Source organism: Labeo rohita, chromosome 10 (genome assembly GCF_022985175.1).
Source record: "Labeo rohita strain BAU-BD-2019 chromosome 10, IGBB_LRoh.1.0, whole genome shotgun sequence".
NCBI lineage: Eukaryota > Metazoa > Chordata > Actinopteri > Cypriniformes > Cyprinidae > Labeo > Labeo rohita.
In genome coordinates, this window is record NC_066878.1 from 17,084,245 (window position 1) to 17,096,643 (window position 12,399).

The 12,399-nt window shown below is 35.3% G+C and overlaps 1 protein-coding gene across 1 annotated transcript; it reads right to left on the reverse strand.

Moving 5' to 3' along the window:
- Positions 1-1,555: 1,555 nt before the first annotated feature.
- Positions 1,556-11,434, reverse strand: ppwd1 (peptidylprolyl isomerase domain and WD repeat containing 1). Its single transcript, XM_051120277.1, is given in 12 exon segments — positions 1,556-1,759; positions 3,385-3,408; positions 3,410-3,568; positions 3,661-3,742; positions 3,830-4,011; positions 5,401-5,590; positions 8,082-8,272; positions 8,381-8,828; positions 10,192-10,312; positions 10,499-10,602; positions 10,852-10,954; positions 11,270-11,434. Coding segments are annotated over 12 exon segments (1,869 nt in total). The 5' UTR covers positions 11,391-11,434; the 3' UTR covers positions 1,556-1,615.
- Positions 11,435-12,399: the final 965 nt, after the last annotated feature.

The window sequence follows — 12,399 nt, forward strand, 5'->3', positions numbered from 1 at the left end:
TTCCTATGAAGAAACAAATTTGTGTACATCTTGGACAGCCTGAGTAAATTTTAAGCAATTTTTTCACTTTTGTCTAAACTATTCCTAACATTGACTTTGTTACTCTTCTTTTCATGGTCAGTTCACTCATTTTGGTCATTCGCCTAATAGTAACTAATGCCTGGAGATAATTTGTGCATATATAGTTGATGTTCTTAAGCATATATACTGGTCATTTTTGTACAGACACACTATGAAATCCTTATAGTGTTGTGTGCAAACAGCACAAGGTTTAAATAGATCTATTAAATGTTTTAATCGTAGGTAAGGATGAAACAAGGCATCAAACACCAGATTCATGGTTTCTGCAATGTGAAGTGCCTGTTAATGTGTCACATTAGCTACTGAACTAGTAAGAAAGGACATGTGATCAAATCCATTGCCATTGTTCAAAAGTTACATGTAAGTAATGGGGTGAATTTCACAAAACGTGTCAATAACATGAATAGGTCATGTTTTCCTTTAATATCAAAGAAAAAAATATATCGACTTTGCGTTAAGAAAGTGCAAAGAGTTTTTATGTAAAAACATTGTTCATTACAATCAAGCACATTTTTACACTCATATTCTCATTACAGTAATGTTAAAAAAAAAAATTAAACCATAGTATAGTAAAAATCATCACTGGGAATGAGAATTTCAACACATTTGTATGCAGTATAATGTGCTTAATCGTTATGAAAATGTCAATGCTAAAAATACAGTATATATATATATTTTTTTCTCAGTTAGGCAAAATGAAATTGATTTTGGCGGTAAAATGTGACCCACGTGCATTTTTGTGAGATTCACACCAGAAGCATACCATTCTTCTTCTTTTTTTATGGTTATTGTGAATTTTTGGGCTTTAAACGAGCCTGTAAATATTTATTGAAACGTACTTTGTGGTCTTAAGACTGGTGCATGGGTGTAGGTGTATTTTCACCATGTATGAAGAGATGGATGTGTCTGTGGCAAAAAAAACAAACAAAAAAAACATGTTACTGATTATTTATATTTTAAAGGAGGATTGTAGTTGTCAATGGAAAAAATGTATAAACTTGCTCCCAGTTCATTAGTCCACTGCTTAATATTTGGCTCTCTTTATTTGTTAGAACAAGTATTTCTTAGCATCTTAACTAAAGTAAACCGTTACATTATATGAATTTAGATTCACTGATGTACTTCAGCTATAACACAGGCTGTATGTAAACGCTCCATTATTTGACAGGTTATCTGCATTAGTCGGTTTTAGGAACCATCCTCTGGTTTGAAACATTGATCCTCATTGCTGTGTAATGTTGACTAACTGTACTTAGGTGAAACGCATGTGTGAAGCCTTTCTGTGTCTCCTTTAGCAGGAGGATCTGAAGTTGTGAAAGACTTTGTTGTTAATGTGAGTTTTGGAGACCTCTCAAGAAGCACAGTACACACCCACATTTGTTGACAGCTTTTTTTGTATAACCATTCATAATGTTATGCTATTAAAAACAAAGCTAAAACCACACTTTGAATGATGCATCAGTAATGACATGAGTATTTTAAAAAAAGGTACTTTATTTTACAAAATCAGATGTTAACAGCTCCGACTGCACATCTATTTGACGGTGATGTTTATGATGCTGATGTCTTCATACGGTTTGTCGGTTTTGGGGTTGACTTTTAAGTTGGAGATCCTCTGGACCACCTCCATACCTTTAGTGGTCCTCCCAAAGACTGTGTGCTTGTTGTCCAGCCAGGGCTAATTGGAGAGAAAAATGACACACACACAAAAAAAAGTTAATTGAATTGACTCTAAATGAATAACTTGAGGTGATTTTCCAAAAATCAAGGTACAAGATATTTAAAAAAGTGACAATTGTGTGACATTTACTTCAGAAATTATGTACAGAAATTATGTTTTCTGAGGAAATTGAGGATTTCTCTCCATATAGTGGACTTTAATGGTGCCCAGAGTTTGAACTTCTAAAATGTAGTTTAAATCCAGCTTCAAAGGGCTTCAAACGATCCCAGCGGAGGAGGAAGGGTCTTATGTAGCGAAACGATTGGTTATTTTCTTATTAAAAACAAAAAAAAACAAAACAAGTACAATTTATAGCTAGCTCTGCGATGCGCACTCTGTGCACTCCGGGTCAATACAGTTAGGGTATGTCAAAAAAACTCCATCTCACTTTCTCCTCCTTTTTTTTTTTTTTGTAAAGGGCGTTTGACCTTCTTTGCACATTCACTTTGTAAACACTGGGTCGGTACTTCTGCTTCTTTTTTTTTTTTTTTAAAGAGCATTTAAAGCTGCATTTAAACTGCATTTTGGTTATTCAAACTCAGGGGCACCATTGAAGTCCATTATATGAAGAAAAATCCTGAAAAGTTTAACTAAAAAAAAAAGAAAATATTGAAAGACATGAACATCTTGGATGACAAGGGGTTGAGTAAATTATCTGTAAATCTTTGTCTTGGAAGTGAACTTCTCCTTTAAAAAAAAAAGTGCAAGTAAGTATAAAATTCTCATTAATTTAATTCTGTAATGATTTTACACATTGTTTTAACAGTTAAAAAACATTTTTTGTAGTTGATTGTGTCTGTTAAATATACAGAAACAGAATTGTGTATAATGTTATATAATTTACAGCAATAGCAGTGAATTTAAATTGTTTTATAAGCAACACAGACACTGTAACTGAAACACACAAATGATTTAATCAAAAGCATGAATGAAATGAGGAAATGTGCACGGATACCAAGCCCTATTTAAAAAAAAAAAAAAAAAAAAAAAACTAGAATATTTACATTCTCTTCAGAAAAAACACATCTGAATCCAAACTTTTAAGAAATTAAGATGCACTAAACTGATCTAAAGTAATGAAAATATTTATAATGTTACAACAGATTTCTACTCCAAATAAACACTTTTTTTTAAACTATTTAAAGCAAAAAAAAAAAAAAATCTATCAGTTTCTACAAAAATATGAATTTGCACAACCATTTCCAACACTGATAAAAAAATAAATGTTTCTTGATCATCAAATCAGCATATTAGAATGATTCTTCATGATGGATCATGAAGACTGGAGTAGTGATACTGAAAGCTCAGCTTTGCATCACAAAGAAATTACATTTTAAAATGTATTAAAATAGAATTTTTTTTATTGTAATAATTTGTCTTTTTATTCAAGTAAATTCAGCCTTGCTGATATGAGACATCTTTTTAAAAAAAAAAACAAAAAAAACCTTACTGACCTCAAAATTTTCAGTAGTAGTGTACATACTAAACCGTCAATCTGACTTTAAAACCATTTGGGTTGTCAACAACACAAAAATGGGAGGGCAAAGAAAGAAAAAGAAAAACAAACATGATGGATGACTTACAGTTGGGACGACAGTGATAAAAAAACTGCGATCCGTTGGTTCCCGGGCCTGCATTGGCCATACTGAGAGTGTAGGGTCTGTCGTGCCTCAGTGTGGCATGAAACTCGTCCTCAAATTCTCCACCCCAGATGCTTTCTCCACCCATCCCTGTGCCCGTCGGATCTCCGGTCTGGATCATGAATCCCTACACATGACAAGACACCTGTTTAACTCTCATCCACAATAATCCACCAATCCTAAATGCTAAACGTCTAAACATTCAATAGGAGCTCATACCTTGATGACACGATGAAATATGTGGCCGTTATAATAACTGTTCCTGCTGTGGACGCAGAAGTTCTCCACAGTTTTAGGGCATCTAAAGAACAAAAATAAATAAATACACAAAAACAAACAACAACTGCCTTCCCAAGGGCAAAATACAATGAAATTACAAAAAACATACTCCACAGGAAAGAGCTTTATATGGATGTCGCCCATTGTGGTGTGAATGATGGCGCTGTCGGACACTCTTTTCGGCCCTTCTGCCTGTGTGGCTGCCATCACTTCCTCTTTAGACGGCTTCTCATTAAAGATGTCACGGTCAGAGTCGGCACTCTTGGTGTCTTCCGGCTCTCTCTTTGTGAACTGTTTAAAATAAAAATGCAGTATTAAGGCCTGTTCACACTAGGAACAATGTGTTTCAGTAGATGTAGTTTGTTTCTTCACGGGAACGGATTTGGAGAAATGTACCATTACATCACTTTCTCACCAACAAATCCTCTGCAGTGAATGGGTGCCGTCAGAATGAGAGTCCAAACAGCTGATAAAAACATCACAGTATTCCACAAGTAATTCACACCACTCCAGCCCATCAATTAATGCTGTGTTTGTTGAAGTTTTCTCTTCAAACCATTGCTTCTAGCTATAATGCAAGTCCATAGTATTGCTCTCTCCAGTGAAATCGTCTGAATCAGGTGAGAAATATGCACAGATCAAGCACCATTTATAGGAATAAACTGTTTTAAACAAATTTATGGGTGGATTTTAATGTGATAGGACAACAGGGGTGGACTTTTTTATTTTAGCTAGAAAAGGTTTAACACGTCTTAAATGATGGATTTTTTTCTTATAAACACACAGTTTTTGATGTCAATTGATGGTCTGGGGTAGTGTGGATTATCGTGATCTTTTTATCAGCTCTTCTGAACTCTCATTCTGACATTCACTGTAGAAGATCCACTGGTGAGCAAGTGATACATTTAATGCTACATTTCTCTAAATCTGATGAAGAAACAAACTCATCTACATCTTGGATGGCTTAAGGTTCAATAAGTTTTCAGCAAATTGTAATTTCAGGGTGAATTATTCCTTTAAAAACTGTTCTGAATCATTGAGAAAATGGAAGTTCACAACACAGCTGTAACAATATAAAAAAAAACAAACAAAAAAAAACAAGAACGATATCATTTGAATCACCTTCAGAATGATTTTCCACAATTCTTTCAACAGAACGTTATCCTTAATGTGAATACCTTTTTAGAGCAGGGTGACCAATCTCAGTCCTGGAGGGCTGACGTCCTGCAGAGTTTAGCTCCAACTTACCTCGACACAGCTGCCTGGAAGTTTCTAGCATGCGTAGTAAAAACTTGATTAGATGGTTCATGTGTGTCTAATTGGGGTTGGAAATAAACTCTGCAGGACACCGGTCCTTCAGGACTGAGTTTGGGCACCCCTGCTTTAGAGTCTAGAGCAGGGGTTCCCAAACTCTGTCCTGGAGGGCGATCTCCCGCAGAGATCAACTCCAACTTGCCTCTACACACCAGTCGGGAAGTTTCTAGTAAGCCTAGTAAGAGCATGAGTAGCTGGTTAAGGTGTGTCTAATTGGGGTTGGAGCTAAACTCTGCAGGACAGTGGCCCTCTAGGACCGAGTTTGGGCACCCCTGGTCTAGCGTGTCAGATTCTTCTGGACTATAAGAGGGGGAAAAAAAGTTTTCAAGACAACCCTCGAAATGCTGTGAGTTTCTGGAAACCCACCATGTAAAAGCGGTTCTTCTTGAAGGCGGTGCAGAAGATGGTGGGGTCTGGATCAGAGCTCTGCAGAGCTGGGTTGTCGGACGCCTTCATCTCAATGGTTGGTGCGGCCTGCATGGCCTTCGCAACTCCCTGAAACAGACTCAGCTGCACCACACGGATGTTCTCTTGTTTGCCCAGGATCCGCACACACCTTGACAGCAAAAAACAGTTCAGACACGGTAAAAAAGAGATACTTTCAGAACGGCTGACTTAATGACTCGTGGTGGAACTATAACGTAATAACATTTGCCATGACGAACCGTTAACATGATACCGTTAAATGTTCTTTACACTAAGAAAAAAAAAAAAAAGTGTTGAATATATGACAGTTTTTAATATAATATTTATAAAAAGTTCAAAATGTGTTTTAGAATAAAAGTACTTCACAAATCTCAATTTATGCATTCATATTAGGGCTGTCAGACAATTAATATTTTTAATCTAATTAATTACATTATGTGTCAAATCGCAAAATGAATTTGTCTGTGAAAACACCCACAAAAAATTATTTCAAGCTATTTTTGTGTTAAATAAGAAAATATCAAGTAGACGTTACAACTTGTAGCTTTAGAAAGAAATATTTTATTTGATTCAACAAAATTTATTACACAAACATTTAGGTTGTATCAGTATAATGTAAACTATGGAACATACAAGAAGATAATTTTCAGGATTTTTCAGTAACATTTCAGAATTGTTTGTTCGTATAATCAAAGTCATGTGACCAAAATAGCTTTGTTACCAACAGACTTCAAATTACTTTCTTTTATGTTCCAGAAAGAAAGGTTTGAAACGATATGAGGATGAGTAAATGATGACAATTAAATTTTGAATTTTGGGTGAACTATCCCTTTAATTTTTTTATTTGTATTATTACTATTATTTTGTTTTTTATGAAATGATACTCTAAATAAGAAACTAAATCTGCCAGCAGGTGGCGGTAAATGTCTTTATGAGTCATTCACTCATTCAATTCGATTCTATTCATTCATTCAGAAATTAAGTAAATGACTCTCTTTATGAATTTCCCTTTAAATCATTGATTCACATGATTCATTCAAAATGCAGTTTCATTCTGAAACTAAACACCGCTGTGTTTTGCTTGGAGACATGCAACAATTCTGCTATGGCTTCAAAAGTAATATATGAGCAAAAACACATAATATTGTGTTTTAAATATAACAATATCAACTTCTTATTTACTGAACTGTTGTATAAAATCACATTTAAGCTTGTGATAGATCAGGACATAATCAGCACTCGTCATATTGTCATATTGCTCTTGCTGCCCGTGTGATATTGTGTTATATGTGATGTATATAAATATGAGACAAAACACATACAGGGGCAATTTTTTACACCAATATCTTGAATTTCAGGAGTATTGCATTTATGGAGTGGTTGCCCTGAATCATATTTTTCAACTGTTGACTGATCTGACGATGTACAGGTCTGGGGGCAGGGCCAGCATGTTAACTGCGTTAAATAACAGTGTTACCACGTCAAACTGACAGCCCTAATTCAAATATTCAGTTTTTGATAAGTTATACCACATGACAACTCACAACCTAAACTGATTTTGCAATGTTATTCAAGTCATCTGTTATTTTAAGAGATTGACCTGTTGACCTTGACAGAGTCATGAGGGTCAGCAGAGGTCCTCATTATGATATTTCATTTTACTAATTAATAATCCTTCTTTTAAAGGGGTCATCGGATGCCCATTTTCCACAAGTTGGTATGATCCTTTAGGGTCTTAATGAAAAGTCTATAACATGCTTCGGTTAAAAATTCTCAATGGTTGTGTAAAACCACACCCTTTTTACATTATCAAAATGAGCTCTGCAAAAATCATCCTGTTCTGGTCGAGGCTGCTTTAAATATTAATGAGCTCTGCTCGCCCCGCCCCTCTCTTCTCTCTGTGGAGTGACGAGCCTGTTTACTTTAACCGCTAAACTTGTTAACTAGCACGTTATTAGGAAAGGTGATTGCAGAGATTCATAAAAAAAACCCTTATACTTACTTCTGCTGTAAGTGAAGCTGGATCACGAATGATTCGTGCTAACATAGATTGGGAGGCGCATTTGCTTTACAAACAAACTTAATCCACTGCATCTTCAGCGGCTCAGATGTCGGAGTAAATGACGACCACTATGTTCATTATTACATCCAGCAACACAACATCTCAATCGCTCACTCGGAGATATTCTTGTCTAACTTACATCCCTGCTCCAGCATCGAAACAGTGGAGGTTGGACTGTTACAGCTGATCTGAGGTAAGACGCTCATGTCAATCAACTATCATGGGAGCGGCCTCTGTTGGTGCGACGCCACACCGACAGGCATCTGAGAATGTCTCGATTTGAAAGAGGGGATATTATTTTTACAGATTAATTAAAAACCACTGCATGGATTTTGATCATTATAGGGTAGATTTGTACATACACTGCCAACACACATTAATGTTCAAACAGCATGTAAAAGTGAACTTTGCATCCAATGACCCCTTTAAAAGAGGCTTTTTCACTATGGAACAGTTGTGCCACCTTGACAGATTTTACATTATGCTCCCCCCAAAAAATAAATTCAAAATGACAAATCACAGTAGAGGTGTATTTCAATGTGTGCTATGTATTCTATACCTGTTAGTTTCCACATTTATGACTTTAATTCCCAGCATGGTGCCGTAAAGCACAAAGTGTCCGGTCTCATCGAAGATGATGTTGGTCAGTCGGATGCCGTCCACCTTCTCCAGCTCTCGCTCCACCGCCATTCTGCGTCCAAACTCCATATCAGGCAACTGCTGCCTCATCTGCTGAAGCTCCGTGAACATCTGCCATTGCACAGAAACTACAAATTACTTGAAACTCTTCCTTATGTATTTGTAAACCTTTGAAATCTTAAATATATTATTATTATAAATAATAAAATGCTAACGTACAGTTAATGATTCGTCAAACACCCTCATCAGCTTCCCAGTCAGGAAACGGAAAATCCTGACTTTGCGATCAGTGGCGATAGTGGCCATTCTCTTGCCATCTTGGGAGAACGCCAGGCTGGTGGGATACGTTTTGCATTTGGCAAACTCATACAAGTCCGTGTCTGTCTTGAACTCCCACTCCACCTGCCGTGGAAATTTGAATTCGCTCGGGAGCCCCGTCCAGTATTCCAACATTCCTGCTTTATCAGCCGACACTATTACGCGATATTTGGGATTGAGGCGGATCTGAGACAGTGGCGTGGTGTGCATCTTTTCAAATGTGTGCAGTGGCTGATTACTTCCACGTCCATCGTACACAAAAATCTTCCCAGTTGATTTCTCAGAACAGGCTACAGTGGAGATGGCGTCTCCTGGATTATAGATCCATTCACACTGGCCTGGATGGAAGCTGGAAAAAAAAAAGAAACTTGCTTAACCGTCAGATGGTCTTTGGCCAATTTGCAGTACAACAATACAAAACCTGGTCATTTTTGTGTTACTTGCTATATGAACACACACACAAAAATGGACATGATTATAAAAGGCAAAATGGTCTTGATCTTTAGAATTTAGTGGGAAATACAAAAATTTCTCCCACCAGATGACAAACAGCCATTGCATTTTCAATACCTTTGCAATGTTTTGCTTAGAACTGTATTAAGGTATTTGGTTTATTACTTGGATTATTTTATATAGAACTAAATAGTGTAGTGTAGTGTCTATGATCATTAAATATATTTTACTAATAAAAAACAAAACAAAACAAAAAAAAACAAACAAAAAAACAAATATACATATACACTGCCGTTCAAAAAGTTGGGTTCAGTAAGATTTTTAATTTTTTTTTTTAAAGAAGTCTCTTCTGCTCAAAGTTACAGAAAAAAAATACAGAAAAAAAGCAATATTGCAATTTAAAATAACAGATGTCTATTTTAATATATTTCTAAATATAATTTATTTCTGCGATGCAAAGATGAACTTTCATCAGCCATTACTCCAGTCTTCAGTGTCACATGATCCTTCAGAAATCATTCTAATATACTGATTTATTACTATTTTATTAATGTTGGAAAGAGTTGTTCTGCTTAATATTTTTTTGGAACCTGTCATGCTTTTTTCACAATTCTTTGACGAACAAAAAGTTAAAAAGAACAGCATTTATTCAAAACAGACATCTTTTCTAACAATGTAAGTTTTTACTATCACTTTTTATCAGTTCAACACCTCCTTGCTGAATAAAAGTATTAATTTCTTTCAAAGAAAGAAAAAGAAAAAAAAAAAAAAAAAACACTGATCCTTTGAACAACAGTGTATGTTGGTACAAAAGATTTCTATTTCAAACAAATGCTATTCTTTTTAATGTTTTATTCATTTTCCAAAAAAAAAAAAAAATCACAGATTCCAAAAAATAAAAAATAAATAAATAAGCAGCATACTTGTTTCCAACACCGATAATAAATCAGCATATTAGAATGATTTCTGAAGGATCATGTGACACTCAATACTGAAGTAATGATGTTGAAAATTCAGCTTTGCATCACAGGAATATTTTTTTTTTTTTTTTTTTAGTATACTAAAATAAAAAAAAACACTTTTTAAAATCACTATAAAATTTTACAATATTACTGTTTTTTTTCTATATTTTTATTCAAATAAATGCAGCCTTGATGAGCAGAAAAAACATTAAAAATTCTACTGATCCCAAACTTTTGAACGGCAATGTGAAAAAAACAACATACACCAAATTTACACACAGAAGAGCAAGTTTTTACCCAAGTTTGAGCATGTTGATCATGTCAAAGTTGACGACATCAAAAACTTTCATGGCCTGATCATCGCCCACAGAGCAGAAAAGCGCTCCCTCCGCACTAACGGAGATACACTCAATCACACCTACACACGAGGGACAAATATAGACAGATTATTTACAAATACTACTTTTAGATATTTTCTGAAGGTAAAACTCACTTCCACAATGTTAGCCTTGTTGTAAGTTGATAAAAAGTTGTTGGTAGGGTGTTCTAGATGGGTCGCTAAACGGTTGTTAGTGTTTTCCTCACCAGATAACAGGACACCTACCCAAATGGCTGCGAAAGTGCTTGACAAACTCTACTCCTTCATCCTCCTTCTTCTTCCAGAATTTCACATGCCCATCTTGACTCGCTGTTATGATAAAATCTGTTCTGGGATGGTAGAAAATTACAATCAGGTCACATAAAGGCCCTTTTGTTAATACACATACAAGCTTCAGAGTTCAACAATAAGGAATCCAGTGCAAGACAGGGGTCACTTGGCCTGGCAGGTTTGTTAAATTGTATAAATGCGTTTTATGCCTTTGCAAGCTTACAAAACTACTATATAACAATATAATTAATACTCATATATATTATTAATCTAGTCAAAGATCCAGAGGTGGCAAGTAGTGAACTTACTTGCTGCAAACAATGTGTGTTATAACATCCCTGTGCATGTAACTTCTTTCATACATGGAGGCAGAGGGTAAATTGTCCAGGTAGAATCTTTCAAATTCAAGAACTGCAGCAGAACACATGATCCATTAATAAAACACATAGTCTGAACCAAACAGTAAAATTGTCATTTAGTTGCTATGAAGACATGCATGCTGCTAACAGAAACAAAACAAAACAAAAACAAACAAACAAACAAACAAACAAAAACATCTAGTAGAGGTTTTGTCTCAGAACTTTACTAACTAACAAACTAGGCATATTACTAGCAACTATCATGCCCACAAACGCTGTCTAGGATTCCAGTTAGGCAGCTCATTAGGTTTAGACACACAATAGCAGTCTCTTCCGGGTTTTTGCAACATAAATCAAGCTAACGTACCTTTCTTCTTTTTCGTTTGTGTGGCTTCACTGGGCAGCGGCCCGACCCATCCGCCTTCATCCTCATCTTCGTCTAGTTTGCGTTTATTTTCAGAACCATCACGGCTCACGTCGGACGCCATTTTCAAACTAAAGTTTATATTTCTTCTTCGATGGTGGTTTTAACGTAGCCAACGGCTCTCCCGCCACACACTGCCGACTACAGGATGGGAGATGAATAGACCAGACTTGAGCACCGCACACAGTTCATTGTGAGGTAACTGTACATCCAAAGTTAACCCTCTATGGTACGCAATATGATATCAATGAGGAAAAAAATATTTGTGATGTTTTTCCTGCTTGAAATTGGACACTATAACAATGTCAATAAACATTTTTATTATTTTTTTTAAAAGTTTGTTGCCACAAGGCAACATTGTACCACAACGGACAAAATGAAACATTTGATATTTTCATGCAGAAAAAAATAATAAATTTATTTAAAACATCAATTTCTTTAATCAAACATTTGAACAAACAGATTTATCACACTTTTGATGTTTTGCACATCTCATATTTAACAAAAAGTAAGATTTCATACCCACATGTTGCTTTCAGGCAACACTGTACCATCGTGGATCACAAGTATAACCAAACTATCATATCTGTTATTATATCAAAACATTATAATTAGAGTTGTTTCAAAAAAAAAAAAAAAAAAATTAAATTATCATAACCTTATGCTAATATATAACTTATCCTTACAAGCATGCACATACACACACAAGCACATGCATGTCAAATCTCCTTCCTCACTAATGACTCCTCACTGCTTGTGAAAGCTGAGGAAGCACTTCCTCTCAACAGAATATGTGCAAATATTGTATATGAATTACAATTCTTATAAATGCATTGCAATATCATGCAAAAATGCAAATACATTTAGATAATTCAAACTTTTTTCTTACAAATATCATATACACGTATGCTATGCTGTATGCCTGGTGTGGCCATATGTGATTCCATTACAGTACAATGTTGCCTTGAGACAACATGCAGGTTTTTGTAATTTCTTATGATATATTTGATGATATATTACAAAAAGTTTTTGAAAATACTTCTTTACTAACCAGTGAAGGTGATTCAGATTTT